The sequence below is a fragment of the Corvus kubaryi genome, unplaced genomic scaffold, assembly GCF_017639235.1.
Source record: "Corvus kubaryi isolate FWS band 111438036 unplaced genomic scaffold, C.kubaryi_AGA036_p1.0 37300, whole genome shotgun sequence".
Taxonomy (NCBI): Eukaryota; Metazoa; Chordata; class Aves; order Passeriformes; family Corvidae; genus Corvus; species Corvus kubaryi.
This window is the reverse complement of record NW_024581093.1, coordinates 8,338,939-8,357,892: the sequence shown is the minus strand read 5'-3', so window position 1 is coordinate 8,357,892 and position 18,954 is coordinate 8,338,939. Positions and strand designations below refer to the sequence as shown.

The following is an 18,954-nucleotide window of genomic DNA, read 5'->3' as shown; positions in this document are numbered from 1 at the left end:
CAAGGACTGAAACAAAACTTAGTCATGATTTATCTTATTAAAATGAACACTTTTTTGAAGATGAGAAACATCATTTAGTGACACCTTTTTTTCCCCATTCCTATTCCAGGAGCTGGTTTAGTTTTCATCCTGTACCCAGAGGCAATTTCAACTCTTTCGGGATCTACATTTTGGGCTGTGGTGTTCTTTATCATGTTACTTACTCTTGGCATTGACAGTTCTGTGAGTATTTTTTCTTTCTAGCCTTTACATTGTTCTTTTCCTGTTACATTCTGTAACTGCAGAGGCATCAGAGGGTTACATTTCAAATAAACATTCTGTGCATTCCCAAAATCTGTTTTCACAGTCACAGACAACACAGCAATACTATTACTCCATGTATTATAAAGACTCTCAATCATTAAGAGGTTTAGGAAAAGATTAAACCTTTTACAATCCAGTAAATATTTACTCCCTGCTACTTTTTTATGACCTTACAGAGGGGCTGTTCATCAACAGTTATTATATTTAAAGATATGACCCAACTGAACTATTACTACTATAAACCTGCAAAAAGGTTTGGGAGCCCTGCTTGCAAAACACAAGACATTGAGTAGAGTGGTTTCTAGAAAGGATTATAGTATACGTGCTGAAATCCATTAATCTGCTCAAGACAGACAATGCCTGAAGGTACTCCCATTGTTTTTCTACAAGCCACGATACAGAATTTCCTGTAAATTTAATCACAATTTTAAAATCACGCCAGAATATTTCCATAGTGGTTTCATTTTCCTATAATCTTACTGTTAAATGTCTAGTCTAACAAGTGTATTTTCTCTTTCCATAATGTGATAAATTTTACCCCACCATGATATTCAGGATCACAGAAACTTCATCCCAGAAAACATTCCAAGTCCCCAAACAACTTTTGTACTGCTTTGTTCTTGCCAAAGAGATATCAAGACATCCTGTTATATTTAGCTTAAAGGTTGATTAATTTCTGGAAAACCAAATACGGTCTTCAAGGAATAGTGAACCATGGACAAACTTTCATCCTCTATAGTAGGGTAGGGGTTTCTTACTATTCCAAAGCATAGAAGTCTCTTTTGAAGTTCAGAATGTACAAAGTTGACCTAGGAATTTCTTCCTGGAAATGGTAAAACACAGTGTTTTCATTGCTTACAACTTCAGGAAAATTCATTCCTTTTCAAGGACAAAAAAGGGAAAGAATGAACTGACATGGATAAGAGCAAAACTAAAAAAAAAATGAGGTTGCAGCAGGAAGCTTAGATAATCATTGGCAAATAGCTGAATGAGATCTTGTGGAGTGAGAGCTGAGCTGTAAAGGTCAGATTAAGGTCTAAATATTTCCAAAGTGTTTGGATTTTTGGATTCCAGCTGAGGTTCAATGAAGTTTGTCTATATAGACTAAGATCTGGATCCTTAGACAAAAGTTTCAGTGAGGATTATATCTGGGACTGTAGCTTGGCCATTTTTCAACTGTGAGCAAATATGAAGGATTGAAATGAAGGCTTCAATGAAGGGTTTAGCACAATGAAAGGACATGAATGACCAGTAGGAAAAAGGCAGAATGAAGTAGAAGAAAATTCACGCTCAGAAGTGTCTAGATCCACAAGACTTAAATTTGCAACTGCAGTAAATGTAGGGCAATGTAAAGAAACATTTGAGTGTCAAAGACATGGGGCTTTAGATTGCAGAACACACTTTTCCTACAAGTGGAGAAAACTCTTTCTTCTGGAGCTAATTAAAATACAGTGAACTAGTGAACAGTGACCAAGTTTAGTTCTTTCCTTCTAAACGGGGAAAGATTTACTGGTTCAAGATCTATCAATTTCCCAAAGAAAACTCGGGTCCTGCAGTACTTTTTATGGTGAGAATTCTCTGTTACTGATTTCAACCAGGAATATTTTAATCAAATGCTTATAGGAAAGGGATGGGCTATGTCAGCACCTGCTTGCCAACTATTGTACTGCACCAAGCTCTCCAGGTCTTGCTGTGGTCTTTTGGCATCACAAAAAGCATAGAATTAAGCCTCTTCAAAATATTAAATAAATATGTTTACTATGACAAAAAATTGAAATTAATTTTCATAGCTTTTTGTTGGAGTGGGGGCAGAATGTTTTCATTAACGGAAAGAAACTAGAATTCATAAACACCTACATAATCCAGCAATTTAAATGAAAACTTGGAAAGTACCTTTCCTGTATTGCAAAACAATGTCTAATATTCAGCATTAACTTCTAGAAAGCAAAGTAAAATTCTTTCATGTTGTCACCAAAAAAAAAATTACATCAAGCTTCCTTTGTAGTAATTCTTCCAGACCTGTAAAAACTTCTGTCAAGCTGGATTTTGCTAATCAATGGATAAAGTGAATCTTTGTTCAGTATACTTCTTTTACATGCTTGTTGTGCCTGTCTTTATTTAAGAAATATCTTAAGGAGCTTAGTTACTTATGCTAACGGCTTTTCCCCCAGAGTTTATTAAAATGTGTATTCTTTTCTCCAAAGTACTCTCTACTTATTGTTCTGTTGAGTCAGCAAAGAGGACCGACAGAGGATACAGCTATGGAGGCAACAACCACTGCTCTTGATGCCCAGTTCCCCAACTCAGTCCTTTACCAGAAGAAAATAAAGCCTCATAACAGCAGTGACTTACAGCTGAAATGTTAGAAATCACAGAGTAGTTGGGAATTAATTACACAAACTGCTTTGCATTCTTCAGTCTGTATTTCCAACAGTCAGCATTTAACCAGACCTCTTGCCTTCCCTTCCTCAGATGGGTGGGATGGAGGCTGTCATCACTGGCTTGGCAGATGATTTCCACCTTCTGAAGCAGCACAGAAAGCTCTTCACCTTTGGTGTTTCTTTTGGCACTTTCCTACTTGCCCTTTTTTGCATTACCAATGTAAGTACAACAATTCCATCAAAATGTTACCCTAAAAATGCCATTAACCCTGTCAGATGAAATATGGATAGGTTTAGACTACTATTTTTATTATAAATTTTAGTTCTTAAACAACTTCTGTTCAGAACATCACTTTCAATCTTACATATATGAAGTTTCTCTGGTTTTTGGCACAAGATCATTTGCTATCAATCAAGCCTACAAGTCTTTGTTCCAAAGAACTGTCTGTGCTACTGCTGGGTTTGTTGGGTTCTGTGTGCTTTCTTCTGTGTTTGTTTGGGGGTTTTTTTGTTTGATTTTGGATTTTTGAGTCACATTAGATGGAACTGTGTAGAGTGCTTATTCCTCTGTGAAGAGCTAACTATTTCAAGTGACCAGACCATCTGGCTGTTCTCTTCCTGAGGAAAATAAGAGACACTCACTTCTTGTGAAAGGAGTGTAGTGATGATAATGATCTCCTCTCCCCACCTTGTTTCTTAATATCCCTTCATGTACCTTAAATCTTGACATCTTTTAACACCATATAAAGCACACAGAAAACTTACCCTGAACATCTAGTAACCTGTATTTATCACTACCATCAGACTGAATGTTTTGCCTCATATGGTTTTTGACAACATATTAAGCAATGAGAATCACATTGTTCTAGGCTGGAGAGAACTTTCTCTTTTTTGACCATAAAAAAAGCAAAGGGACCTGTTAGCAAAGATGCCAAAACTGTCAAAAACATCTGAAACTTGAGGAATCCACCACAAAAGCAGATGTGCTGAACCTCTCTCCATTCCTAGAAATGGTTTCCACATCTATTATTAAGATTACTGAAATGGCATAAGTTTATAAATAACTAAGTTCTTTCTACATTAAAATACCCCAGTATTTTCACTCCAGTTTCCTCAAACTGAGAAACATTTGAGACTCTAAAAATAGATATATCATTTAAAATACCTATCCTTTTAATACCATAGTATTTCTATTGATACCTAAAAACTAAACATCCTCTTGTTTATTCAAAGTTTTGACTGGAATGAAAGTTCCTGAAGTACAATATCAGAATAAATTCAGTGTTAAGAACCTGAACAGGTGCCAGTGGGTGCAATTCCACTGCCTCCAAGTGAGTTATAGCTATTCAAGATAACAACCTAACTCTAGCTTTCAAATAATGGCACCTGTTTAGACTTCAAGTTTACCTCTCCAGCTGGAATTCACAAAACTGTCCAGAATTGTCCAAATGTATTGGTTCACATAACTGAGGAACAACATTTCTAATGCATAAAAAATAAAAAGAAAAAAATCCTTGTGAGAACATCACATGAAATTAATTTGATTTTTTCCCCCTGAATTTTTAAGGCTGTATTTTCAAAAGTAGCTGTTTCTGAAACAAATATGTTTCTTACAAAATCATATTAGTAACTCCCTTTGTTAAGTTTGATTGCAAAGGCATTCATTTGCAGCAGGTGTAGAGCAAAAACAAGAGGTCAAACTCAAATGTCATTCCATATGCAATATTTTCTAACAACCAAAGTTCATTCTATTTCCGGACAAGTCCCCACAGAATTAAAAACCTAGACATGGCCTAAGTACTGGTCTCCCTATTTTTGTAAATATGCACAGCTGTTTCAGAAAAACATCTTTAAAAAAAAAAAAGCAACTGATTACAGAGACTAAATCACCTACAGATCTAAACAGTACAAGTGCTATTTATACCACGGGTGTTAAAAAACACAGAAAATAATTTCTTTGTTCCTCTCCTTCTGAACAGGCATAATCAGATTAAGTTTGGTTGTAAAAAGACATTTTAACAAAAATCTACTGCAACCACAAGCATTTCAGTTGTTTACATGTGACAGAGTTTCCTGAAACATTTTACTGGGTTCATTTTGATACAAATCTGAATCTGATGATTTTCCATTCCTCTTTAGCCCAAACTCAGTGAAATGAGCAGTAATTTACGCAAATACCACCACATCGTAAAACACAACAAAAAGTAGTCACATTGCAGCTAAAAGAAATACCAGTGAAACAAGACTTTAGTAAATGCATTTCCAGTTCTCAGTCATGAACCACTGAAGCACAAAATGTGCTGTTGTGCAGGAAGACAAGGTTTGCTGTCTCCAGTGAGCAAAGGTTTGCAAATACCACAGCCCAGAGACTAAACAGGGCACAGCAGCTTGTTGCTGTGCTGGTGACAGAATTAACATCATCTTCTGCCTTTGGAGGAGCAGTGGGCAAGAGAGATGCAAGCAGTCAGGGACAAGGAGACATCAGACCAACACTGCAGATTCACTGGCCTGCAGAACAAGTGGCCTTAGGAACAAACTGACTGATAGTGGCCTATGGAAACTCTTGGAGTGCTCCATGCCTGCCTTTAATTTAGGAAGTTTGTCATTAACTGCTGCAGACATGTCCTGCCCTACAAGCTGCTGATCATTTTCCCAAACTTCCACTGAACAGGAGTGCCAAGAGAACTCACTAATCTAAGCTGAGGTTTCTGTTTCCCAGTGAAGTGAGGACGTGTGTGAAAAGAAGCCTCTTTAGAAGAGTTGCAAGTCTGATTCCACTATTTTGTATGCAGCTATGAACCTGTGTCTGCAGCATCAGATCTAAATTTAAATACTTGGGTTAAGATAATGCTTCAAGTAAAGCAGATTTCTGTTAGGTAGATACTAAACTACGGAGATGATTTTATTTGTAACTTTGCCTTGTGGCATCTTTTAACTCCCTGTTGCAGGGTGGAATTTATGTGCTCACACTTCTGGACACATTTGCAGCTGGGACTTCAATATTGTTTGCTGTTCTAATGGAGGCAATTGGAGTTTCCTGGTTTTATGGTAAGCACTTCCTTTTGCACGTGCAAAAGCTGTTCTGAAATTCCAGGTGCTCATGACAGGCTTACACATTGTTTTAAGGGAAAACGGCATAGCCTTCTATACACAAAACCATAACAAGTCAGGTTTCATAGAGTGATTTTCACCTGATTTATGAGCAGTGACAGGAGTTCAGACATTCAGTGGGCCAAGCTTTGATACCCTGCACAAAGCAAAGCAAACAGCCTTGTGAAAGGTACTGTGATGGGATGGAAAATACTTTTGCCAGTATTTTACAACTCTTAGTATTGCTGATGACTTGCAGTAGCAGACTTAGACTTGGTACTTTCAAAGCACGTAGATTAGCCTAAATACAGAATCACCTGTTCCCACTTTTCATTATTCTGCCAGGGCCAGTCTCAAGCACTCTCCACACAATACAAATAAAGGTAGTGTTTAGAGAGTTATAATAATTCCTACATTAATCCCTTTTGTTTGAATCAATATTCTACTTCATTGTAAAACACTAGTGGTTTATTTACCTTATTTCATAGAATGGTATGAAATATCCAACATACTAGACACTAGAAATTCTATTTTTAGTATTTGATACTAATTTATTCCACAAAAAGGGAGTAGTGATTTATTTTATCCCAAATATGGCAAGCTTTAGGAGTATTTAGTTGATCTCTGGCACTAGACTGGAATCACTGTGTGCCAGAGTGCAGTGATATGCTATAGCCACCTAAAAAAAAAATGACCTCTTCTTTCCCTTCCTAATCTCTCGTGCTATGCTTCCTGACTGATCACAACTCTTTTCACTCTTACCAGGTTTCAATGTCATAGCAGCCTGCAAATCTTCTCTTTAAGGCTGTATTGAATTAGTTGCCCTGATTCCCAATGAAATTGTTCTTCCACTGAAAGCCATCTTCATTTTTATTCAGACATAGTGTTTATAGCTAATGTATGATTCAGAGGGTCTTAGACATTGATTCTTATTGCTATTTACCTCAGTCACTTATTTGTCCATCCATTCTGCCTTGCCATGTTCTTCTAATCAAACAAACTCTTTATCTTGCAGTTAAAAAAATGTTGAAGACTGAGTGAAGTTGAAATAATGGCATTCATGCATAAAGCTGTTCAATTTACTAAAGGAATAGTTTCTAGCTTTAATGCACTAATTCTGTCACCCAACATCAGCATGGAGCAAGCAGCACATATGCTGTTGTCTCTCAAAATAATGGAGGCACTTTATTTCACAAACAACTGTCTTTAATCCCTGTAAAAGAGCCGAATGTGGATGAGTGATCACAGCTTAGCTTGGAAGCAGAGGCTTCTTCAGTTTCTAAGGGCAAGTTATCTTCTGCTACTATTAAAACAGGATTTACTGCATTCTACAGTAGCTAGGCTTTGTATGTGGCTCACAAACAAGGCTAAAGTTAGTCAAATTTTATTTTACACCCTCTGTCGTTTATCATTTTTTCCTTTCTTCCTCCAGCCTCCCCATAATCGGGAAAATATCTATTCATTTTTCTTAAGCAGCTGACAGATGTTTCTACTGACACAGCATGACCTGTTTCTTTATAAAGAACTTATTACAGCCCCAGGTGCTATTTAAACTTATTAAATCTGGCATGATATTGTCTGCCTCTTTTTTCTGATAGACCCCAGTTGCCTTAATGACCCAGCTGAATATTAAGCCAGCCTAAAGGCAAGCATTGACATTTTGGCACAGACTAAAAACATGGAAATTTAGTTCAAATTATACCTATGACCATTTACTGTGAAGTTTCTTTTTGCAAAGGCCAACTGTATAGATAAGAGAAGGGACAGATAGTTGCTTTACTATGCAGATGTACCTTAGTTATGACTGCTAACATGTTACCAATTTTCCTCATGTGCAACCCTTATATCTTTCTTATGAATATTCTAAAAAACATCAGACACCTCTCCCAGTGGCACAAAACTGATCTTTGGTTTCACGTGCAGGAAAATCTCTATTCAGTCAGATTTTACTGTGAACATCTCCCTAAACAACTAGAACAAGCTCTGTATGAGCTTGAAATTATATTAATCCCTATCTGCAATCTCATAGCTTTCATTTACCTAAAAAACTTAAAAAAAAAAGAATCCCTTAGACCAAAATTTCAGGCCAAAAAGCAGATTTTTTTTTTTTTTTAAAAAAGAAACCCAAAACAGCCAAAACCCAAAAAAAAAAAACCCAAACAACAAGCAAACCAACCACCCCCAGCTAAGCTCAACTGTTTGATTTTGCAGAAGGGGAAGAACTTAATCAAGCACTGACTGATATTACTCATCTTTGCTGACAGAGGTGTTTGAGTGGATGTGTGCCTGCCCTGAGAGAGGATGAATGCATGCATTCCCACAGAATGGAAATACAAGTGGGGCAAACCAGCTCAGAGAGCTTACTGCACTGTCATGCTGGGGAAACGTTTGCTACTTTGCTGCTTGCTTTCACAGTAGCACAATGGCTTACAAAGTTCCAGCAGGCAGCACATGCAGGACTTACTGATGGCTTGTAGACTTCTGTTCTGTCTGAACTCTCATCTCTGCATCAGTGAAAGGAAGGTTGACCCAATGTGAGGAGGGTAAATTGCATTTATAGCCAAATCTACTTTTCTTTTTCTTCCTAATCTGTTCCTTTTTGCATATTGATTTCCTTCCCTTGACAACACATTACGTACAAATCTTCTGTGCCATTTAATAGACCACTACATGACAAAATGGTAACATTCTCAGGCAGATACAGCGTTCATTAGTACAGAAATTAGAGTGAAAGTCTTTTGGGGTATTTAACCAGCTACTGATAATAAATTTTAAGTATCCCTGAAACCAAGCCCTACAGTCATCTATAGTTATAGCTGTGTTCTGTTTAAAGGTTGATTCTTAGAACTTTATTTGAAGACATGTAGTACTGAAAAAGCACATTGTGGAAAAGCGCAGTCTGAGAGCATGGCCTACTGGTCCCCCATTTTCAGCAGAAATTGTACACCAAGCACTGTCTGAGCTCCAAGTGCATCTGTCTGGAAACATATGAATAAAATTCTGATATACGTGGTCCTTGTCTCTGACCTTCTACACAACGATAAATTTCAGCCAGTGTTTATAGCAGTAAAAATTCAGTCACTTTAAAGTTCACAGAAAGCACTGCAAATAGAATCAGATTAAGTTTAAAGAGCATTTGCAGATCCTTTTTGGTTATTTCTCTTCACCTGGACATAATATTGGGGGCTGGAAATTTTTTGGAGACATTTACACTCAAATGTTTAGACCCTGACAATATTTTGCATCCTCATTGCATATAATGGACTAACTCAAGATGTCCCAATTATTTACATTAAATAAATTGTACTAAACTGATACCCATGAAATTATCTTTATGGAAAACCTGCACATTCTCTCTAACAAATATTCATGGTAAAATCTGCATTTCTACTGTTTACCTAATGAGTTCATGGTTAAAAGTAAACTTCCTGAACACATCAAGTATAATAAATTATAAAGAGTCTGACATGACAGAATGCACAGAGCCAATATCTCTAAGGTGTAAAGTCAGAGATTGTTTTCTTTTTAAAGAAATAAAGAAAAATCCCCATTTTATATCAGTGTTAATCATCCCATTCTAAAGTGACGTCGTTTTTGTACATATTTACAATAAGCAGAAGAATTGCCCCAGTTTCCTGGAATAGTGATAAATATGAAATTATATTTGTAACAGATATAAAGAACATTCTGTGGCATTCAGTGAAAATTAAATATGCCTTTAAGTGGAACAAAAATCTCCTTTGATAAATTAAGAATCATATGAATCTACTTCATTATCAGCAACCAGTTTGTCTAAGGGTCTACACTTTCCTGCAGTGTACTCGTAATAACATGGAGGAATTAGGTTACAATAACTATTTTAAAAATTGAGTCCCATTTACAACTTAAATTCTAGATATTTGTGAAACACCTCTTTTGAGTGGTAATGCTGTTGTCTGCAACAAGCCTTAAGTTCTCACAGGAATTTAAGTCTTGGGTAAAGTGATGTCAAAGACACATCTAGACACTGAGAGGAGGTTAATGTTGTTATTTCCTATGTCTTCTGATTTGGAAGTCATTCATATCTGCTTTCTGAAAAAAGTGTTTTGGGTATGCCAGCATCTCATCAATTTAGACAGAAGTCAGTCTCATGCTTGCATCCATTCACATCTATTCTAGGTGTGGACAGATTCAGTGAAGACATCCAACAAATGATGGGCTTCAAACCAGGCCTCTACTGGAGATTGTGCTGGAAATTTGTTAGTCCTGCTTTTTTATTGGTAAGTGTTGATAATTATTCCATCATGTTAAGAATATTAGCATGTTGCTTCCCAGAATATGCAATAGATACCAAGAGCAAGATACCTACTGCTGGTCCAGATATTGTTGGGATGAACAGAAGACACTCCAATTTAATTCTTTTTTCACTTTGAAATTATATGCAGATTATATTTTGTATAATACATTTAAATTGTGAAGGAGAAGCTAATGGTGGCTGTAGTCTTCTTCTGTTCCTTCATTTGAGCATGATTTTAAGAAGGCAGCTTTTCCTAGGGAACACTCAGGCAGTGTCCTCCCTGTCCCTGCAGCACCTGTGCATATTAAACACAAACCATTCCCTTGGGAAAATAAGCTAGCCAGGGATTAGAGATTGTGTTAGCAAGAATGTATTTTTTGTTGGAGGATACCGAGATCCCCAAATTATGGAATGACACCTTAGGAAAACTAATATACAACTACAATAATTAAGTCTGTGAAACACTGAAGATTTGTATAAAATATATCTTGTAAACTGCCTGTTGGAAAAAGGAAGTGTGCATTGCATTAGGGAAAAAAAATCCCACAGAGTGAATTTGGTTGCTTTGTGTAAAGGTTAGATTCGGTGTTAACCTACAGTTTTATATTGGAATCTCTTCCTATGCATATTTGTAAATCAAAAGGTTGGGATAATAATACGGAAATTTGACCTTGCTATGATTTTAGGAGACAATTACTTGCATTAAAGCCATGCATTCTTAAAGCTGTACTGGTATTGAAAATATACACTGGCTAGGCTTTTAGGACTGGTCCACTTTTTCTTTTAAATATAAAAGTTTATGACCCCAATTCATCCATAAACACCTACCAAGCCTGTATTAACTATCCTTTCAAACATAGTTCTATAAAGGAACTTGTATGGAACTATATTCTGCAGCACTTCAAGAAGCTCAAGCAGAATGGAAAAATGCTGCAGCAAGCATTCTTAGGTTTTGCACACAAGGAGACGGTTGAAAATTTAAATTTTATAATGAGAGTTGTAACAATCTAGCTAAAGGTGCAGAGCCCATCAGTCTAACCTTCAGGTAGTTTAAGATGTCTCGGTGAAAGAGCCTCCATACCTTCCTAGAAAAGCCTAAAAACATAAGGGTCAGAATAAATCTGTAGATAATGTATCTCTCAACCATCACAATGCACACTTCTTTTTTTCCATCTGGAAGTTCTTGAAGCTCTTTCTCCATATTGTCTTCAGCTATGTACATAATCCCAAGAAAAATCTCAAAATAGAATTAGTATTTTTCTAACCAGATTCCACACTGTCATCTTCCTTTAACCCACACTATCCTGGTATAGTCTTTGAAAACCTAGGCTCAAAATATTTTAATTTGAAATTGAAATATGGAGCAGAACATATAGCCCCAAGAACCAAGTCAAGGAACTCTGCATGTTACATAACCCACATGGATTTAACAGGACAGAAGCAGGGCGGTACCCCACTCTTTCCTTCTTGCACCTAGCACTGGACAGGGCAGAAGAGGAAGAAAAAAGAGCTTTGTTTTCCAGGCCATAAGGCTGCTCTATCTTTCCTCAGTAAATGTATCATGCTGGAGTTTGCATTATGTCTCTCATTGAAAAATGGGTACAAAGCTTTTAAAGTCTAATGTTCCTGGAAAACAAAGAAGGTAAAAACAATAGATCCTGCAGAGTTTTTTCTTGACTACAGAATACCATTTTTACATCTGAAACACTAGTTTAAATGAGGCAGTAGCAGACAATCACCTTTGATTTTGATCTTCCCATCAACATTTCAAATAATCTGTGTCCAGGGTAGCTAAAAGGAACTGTTAATACTAGTAAACACATCAAGAACTTAAACAGCTTAAGCAGTAAGAGGCGCAAAGTAAACAGGCTGAAGATAAATAGCAAAGCTGGTTTGAGATATACCTTAGGGTGGTTGCCTAATAGAACACCTGGAATCAGTTTCCCAGTAAGGTTCTTCATCTTAAAACTGTGGTTCATTTTATACTTTCTTCTCTAGTTTGTCGTGATAGTCAGCATAATAAATTTCAAGCCTCTAACCTACGACGACTACACCTTCCCTCTCTGGGCAAACCGCATTGGCTGGGGAATAGCATTATCCTCAATGATCCTTGTGCCTGCCTATATCATCTATAAATTTATGAATGTGCGTGGGACCTTTAAAGAAGTAAGTGGAACACTAATCAAATGTCATGAAATGTTGCTGTGAAATGAAATGGCTGGGTCTAAGTTGGCAGTTTGTTTCTCTCCCAAAACTTATTACTTATGAGTGACCTTTTGAATCCATATGTCAGGTGGATCAGCGGTTTGAGGTAGGATTACTGCGTTCTGTTTGAGTTTCTAGATAGAAATTAGCTTTCCAGACAGCACCATAATAATTGTGAAAAATTATTTTTGATGCATGCAATTGATCCAATTGATGAGATTAGATTTTCGTTATTAACAAAGAATGTACAAATTATGGTATCTTCATATTCAGCTATAAGGTATGGTCTTCAAACTGTTCTGTACTCTTATTTATTTTTCAGTTCAAAATGGCACAGGATTAAGGTTCACTAACCATATTGTTTTTACCGTCATATTAACTTTACCTTCACTGTCTATATAGCCTCACTATTATCTATAATCTTAAAACCACTAATGGTGCTCAGAAGCCTCCTCACCACTATACAGCACTGATTCTTTTCCCATCACATGTCATAATTTTATAACCTAATCTAGACCCACTGACTGACACCTAGTTCTACTGCTCTACTTTCCTACAGATACAGTTACACAATGGTGTAGCAAGGTATTGACCCTCTTAGGCAAATCACTGAACCAACTCCACACACAGAGTTAAGCAGAAAATAGGATCTCAACCATTACATAGGTGACATTCCCCTCACAGTGACCCAGCAGACCCAAAGGAACAAAGGTCTTGTTTCTGAAACGTTACAGTCATCTCATGTAATGTTCACCTCAGAAAGGCACCCCAAAACTGGAACTCTTCAGCTCCCTGTTTTCATCATCTCCAATATCTCAGTGTTGTGCACAATTTCTAGATCTCATTTCCAGCAGTTCTATAAGCTCTTTGTTTTGTTCTGTCCTGGGGATGTTACAAACCCATTTTCTACATGCATTTAAGTCTCAAAGATTAATTTGAACTGGCCCATCAGGATTTTGCCCTCTTGCTCAAGTTTACTGATATGGGGATGCAGAAGCCTTTGGCCAAAACCACATTCTCTTATTCATTTTGTATTGTTAGCAGGTTCTGGTTTGTCTGTTACTGATCCTGCAAAGAGCAATTCTCCAGTTTCCTCAGGAGCATTATGGCAAAAGGCTGATATATTACATCCAAGTAACTAGCACAAGATATGATGCCCTAAATTGTGGCTCTTAAAAGGATGGGGAAAGGTATGCTCGTAATCTAATGGGAACTCCTTAAATTGGTTGAAACTTCCTAATAAACCAAAATTTACATGTGATCTCAAAGGGCACAGCACGGGGTAAACAAGGGAGATGAGCTGGGAAATACCAATACCTCCTTCCTCTCCCACTCGGGGACTGGCCAACCCTCTTACAGCACTAACAGAAAAGCATGAATTTAGGGGATCTAAGGCCTGTGATACCAACTTGTTCCTGATGTTCTTTTCTATATGCACTTGCTAAATATTTGGACTTAGTATTTGCATAAACTTTCTACTGTTACTTCTTATATTAAAGGCTAACACCCAAGGGCTTATAATAGGCTTATTCTCTCAGTGACTGAATAAAGGCACATGATGCAGAGATATTAAAGATTTAAGTTACCATTTTAAATAAAGTTCATGCTACTTCCCCACTATAGATTGGGGATTACATACATAATCCCTCTTCATATGGCTGACTTTTTCCTCTTCTTCCTGTCTGATTTAGAGACTAGCTTACTGCATCACACCTGAAAATGAGCATCAACTCGTGGCCCAAGGAAATGTCAGGCAGTTTAAGGTTTGTACACCTTTCACATGTTTCTTCTCCTGATACCAACCCTTTCCTGTCTTTAGCAACAACTACAGGTTTGCACCAATCTCCTCATAGTCAATGCCTTTGCAGGTCTGTAGTTCTTTATTTCTGCCAGCATGACAAGAGGCAGGAGGCTCAGTACCATATGCATCAACTCTTTTGGAAGGCCTTTGGGACCTTCCTTCTTTGACTGAGGAGAGCTCTCAATTTTACAGTTCACCTGAATCTGGTATTTTAGGTTGTGTCTGAATACAGTGAGATCTGTCTTCACAAAATACAAAGGTATTTCCAAATGATCATGTGCATTTGAAGAGGTCATGGTTTCTCACTCAGTTACTGCACAGCAACCCAAAGTCATGTTTCCAAAACTGCAATTATGTCCCACAACACATGGTACACAGCAAAACAAATATCCAGTGTCAGAGCTTACCTCTAATGTCATAACATGAGGTACCAGGTCACATGGAATTGGCTTTCTCCACAGGACTAGAGTTGATTGAAAACGCTGCTGGAGACTTCATAAGCCATGAAAAATATGCTATACGTTTCCAAATATTGTTTTCCTTTTAGCAAATAAAATGAGCTTATTGAAATAAACTCCTTTATGTACAAGATAAAAAGGATGCAAATGTGAAGCTTGTTACACTTATCAGCATTCATGCTAGACCACTTTCTGTCTTCAAAGTTGAAAGCAACTGGAATTATGCACACCTCCACAAACCACGACCCAGATTTTATAGTGGTAGTTTGTATGTTGATACTGAAAAAATAAACCTGGCTTGTGCTTATTCTGAAAGATATTGTTTGAAGTAAATTTTGGCTTTTAAAGGAAATCATCTGCGTAGATTTATGGGATGCAGAACAAAAGCACAAACAGGCTTCCTGTTTCATGACCACAATTTATTTGATGTGGCCAAGAATATGAAATAGCATAGGACCTCTTCCTGCCTTCTCTTTCTCCTGTTTCTGCCCTCAGTTGTCAGTTGATTTACTGCTCCTGCTGTAACTCAGTGTTTCCAGGGGCAGGTGTTCCTGTGTGAAAGGGCTATAACCAGCCATTCCACAGTACTGGTCTTCTGAACACAAATCTATGACAAAAAGGTAGCAAATTAATTTCACATAAATTAGAAAAGGCTGTCCTCAGAAGTAAACTACTAAAGTTACCTCAAGCTATGCCAAACATGAGAGCATTTTAATTTGCTGCCATCTTCAATGAACAGCTAGGAATGGCTTTGTTAGTGCTAAACCATATTTAGTGTTTTGTTCACAATGTTTAAGATTGTAGATAAAACACTGTCTACTGTAACCAAACAAATACAAATATTTTATTCCCACATATGTCTGGCAATTCTGAGTTTTAAAACTGAATTAAGAGCTGACTAAGTATCCTTTATATTCAGTGCATTTCTCACTGCAAACTGGAATGCACAGAAATTTAGTTACAGAGTGGATAGTCTAGCCATCATTTTGAAACTTCTTCGTAACTCCAGATTTGTCAAACAACGTATCTGTTGGCATCACTATTTGAATCAATGATGTAATTTAACAACCACTTCTGCTTCCTTACAGCTCCAACACTGGCTAACAATATGACAACCAACAGATCAAGGAAAAAGCCCAAGTTCAGCTAAACTGAGAACACAGAAAAGTCAAGTTCAAAGCTCCCTCACTTATGCTTGGCCTAAGCTGGCTCAGAGCTTATCTACTGACTCTTTGAGGGAAGACATCTGCTCTCTGTTGTCAATGCCTCCCTTCTATTACTTGGCTTCAAATGATCTTTACAGACTTCATTTAATTTTTCTCGCATCCTTTGGTGCCATGAGATCCCTACATGACCAAAACTTGTGAGTTTTGCTATTGGCAGAAGTGGAGGAGGGAGGAGCAGAGGAAAAGAGCAATCAGCATAAGTTAAGTGCTTTTTTATTGTGAAGAAGTGAATTAAACTTTTCTGACAGTAATAATTACTTCAGATATTCATTTCACAACCTATTTGAAACTAACAACACCTGAGCATTCTTAGATCTAAGGAAGGAGTACACCTCAGTTATGACAAAAGAGCAATTTTAACTATGTACTCATGTCATTATCTTCCTTGCCATACTGTCCTTTGGGATGCAAGTTTGCATCCTTCTGAAGTGAAGACTCAGTGCTTCATTTTCAGTGGTTTATTGTTAGTTCCTTCTCTTAGTGAAGAACATTGTCTTTGCTGTACACGTCCATGCATTTTCCTGACCAGTTTCATTACACAAGCTGAAGAGCAGCAGGAACAGAATTCCTGTTACAGTTACTAGTGCAGAACACAGCTTAATATCACAGTGTACTTCATGAAAGAGATATTCCCTTATATCAACAATTGAAATGGCTTTATCATATGATCCACACTCCACAGACTTTTCCAGCTAAGCATGAAAGTTACATCCAAACAGACAGACTCTCATCTTTTTGTTGTATTTTGTTCCAAATAAAGAATGCAAATACATAGGAAGAGATAATTTTTAGATCTATACAATTACCAAGTGGCACAAAAAACCAAACTGGCTTTATTCTCCTGCTGTGAACGTGCTATTATTATAATTTAACCAGGATTCACCTAGGAAAACATAGTGAGATTTTGTTGAATAATTTAGAAGTATATTTTAGGCACACTCTAAGCCTATTCCAGCTCTATTCTCTAGTAGTATTATGCAAAGTAGAAGATACAGAACAAACTCTGCATTTCGGTGCTGTTCTTATTCTGTGGTCACTTGTCACTGTAGTACCTTTCAAGTGATCACTACATCCAGTGGCTTTGAGTTAGTTCTTGTAATTATTTATCATTAGGTCTACAGTGATTTTCAGAGGCAGTAGCTTCTCAGCTGGATCCAACCCAGAGTTTACCTCTGGACATTACCTCTGATATTTTTTGTCTCTATACATTCAATTGAGCTTGTCTTTTAAATGTATGTAGTGCTTCCTCTTTTTAAAAAAGACCTTTTAAATGGATGGGCCTTTTTTATTTAAAAAACAATTTTTGTTGAGTTGTTTTCTTTTTTAAAATAGCCAAGTTTAAAAGTGCCAAGTGTTTCTGGGCTTTTTCTATTTAACATTGATTTCTGTTCAAAATAATGAAAGGGAAATTTCTCTCCTTATTCATTCTTTTCCTCCAACATATTCAATACTTCAGAACGAACCAAGTGTTGTCCTTCTCTTGAAGAGTCTCTGTGACAAACAGTAGTTTTATTTAAACAGGGTTTTAAACCCAAAGAATACTTTCTTCTAATTATAAAGGAAGTCTTATTTTCTGGCCCAGCTGATGGCCAACAGCTGCTTAAACCCTGTTATTAAATATATTTCAATAATAAAGGAATTCCAAATGTTGCAGTTCTAATGCTGTAATTACACAAGAGACTAAATAGTGAAAATATATTGAAGGCTTCAAAAAAGCCATCCCACCAACTTCCCAGTTAATCTCATTTTTATTGTTTGCCAAACTACATGAGAATCTTTCCATTGTTTTAAAGCCTACTTTTCAACACTACAGCTGCTTCAGTCACTGGCTTGGCATGGCTCAAAAGCTTCTTAGCATAGATATAATTACCAAGTTTTGAAATTCCTGGGGGCTGTTTGACATGGAGCTTTACTAGGTTGTCACAGATTGTGTGGTTGGCTCATGATTGGAAATGCTAAAAACCTACACCAATGTTCACTTGTGACACACCCCATCAGCACCATCCCTACAGCATAACCCACGGAGGAAAAGTCACATTTCCTCACCACTCTGCTCTGACATAGGAGCAAAGCTACCACAGCATGGGAGTAAAATCAGCTTTACCCCAGTGTGTTCAGGTTTGATTATATTTTTATTACCAACTCCCAAGGCAATTACCTACTGCATTCTTTTTATTTCTGTTACTGTATAACTTTTTAGGTTTAGTGTAGTATTTATAGCTCAGGACTACATTGCACTATTGCCACCTTGTTCTGAGGTTTTATAGGTAAAGAAGTTGCAATCTATACAGAAGACAAAAGTCATATCATAGAAAGCAGGAATCTTATTACCAGAATTAGCCTGAATAAAAAAGACAATACACAGTGCATGACTGCATAGGTAGACTTTAAATTCAAGATGCTGCCCAAACAAAGTCTCCCCCAAATAGTATGACTTCTGTTCTAGAGGCAAATGTCCTCAGTTCTCCACAGAATAAGATTATGAACTACCTCATGCCTCTTGGATGATGAATGATGCCATTAGATGCAAAGTAGCATCTATTCAAATGACAAATACTTTTGTGAAGACCAGGTTATGTTCATTTCTTCCACTCAGCGATATGGTACAGACAGTCCAATAAGAAGCCATAGCACGGGCACCCACCTCCTCTTAGGCACCTGCTTTGGGCTCCCAAATATATTTTCAATATGGAAAATATCAAATGCCACAAAGATACTCATCTCCCTTCAGTTAAAACACCAAAACCTCCAGTCAGGTCCCTATCATCCATATCACTTAACTGCAGGTCTTCCCCTAACTCTATCTTGACTTGCAGCCCAGCAGCTCACCCTCAGCTGTACCTATTTCAAGAACAGACTCTCTCTAGGGAGTGCACTCTCCCAGATATCCCCATGGAATGGCAAGTATATGCTGACTGAGTAGGCAGCCCACTTTTTAAAGAAAAAAAATTTTGGTACAAGCTGATTCGAGACACAGAATCATCTGCTTGCTAATTATGTTGGCTGTTTGGGTAACAAGCCCATGGGAAGAATTCAGTGAAGAAATTAAAGAGCTCATTTGACAGTTCCAGAAAATATTTCCTCGAAAGCCTTTTCTTAATCTGGTAAAGGAAGCAGCTGTCATACATCAGTATCTCTCTTCTGACCTTTCTTTTGACCAGTGAAAAAGACCTGCCTGTGATCTATAATGTTTCATCAATCCACAGAAAGTCAG

General features: G+C 37.2%; 1 protein-coding gene across 1 annotated transcript in view; it reads left to right on the top strand.

Annotated features, from left to right (window-relative positions):
• SLC6A2 (solute carrier family 6 member 2) overlaps window positions 1–18,007 on the top strand; it is a 58,543-nt gene extending 40,536 nt beyond the window's left edge. Inside the window, 7 exon segments of the mRNA XM_042027488.1 lie at window positions 110–222; window positions 2,776–2,904; window positions 5,633–5,732; window positions 9,933–10,033; window positions 12,049–12,216; window positions 13,947–14,018; window positions 15,603–18,007. Coding sequence (XP_041883422.1) covers window positions 110–222; window positions 2,776–2,904; window positions 5,633–5,732; window positions 9,933–10,033; window positions 12,049–12,216; window positions 13,947–14,018; window positions 15,603–15,626 — 707 coding nt within the window. The 3' untranslated portion in view covers window positions 15,627–18,007.
• Window positions 18,008–18,954: the final 947 nt, after the last annotated feature.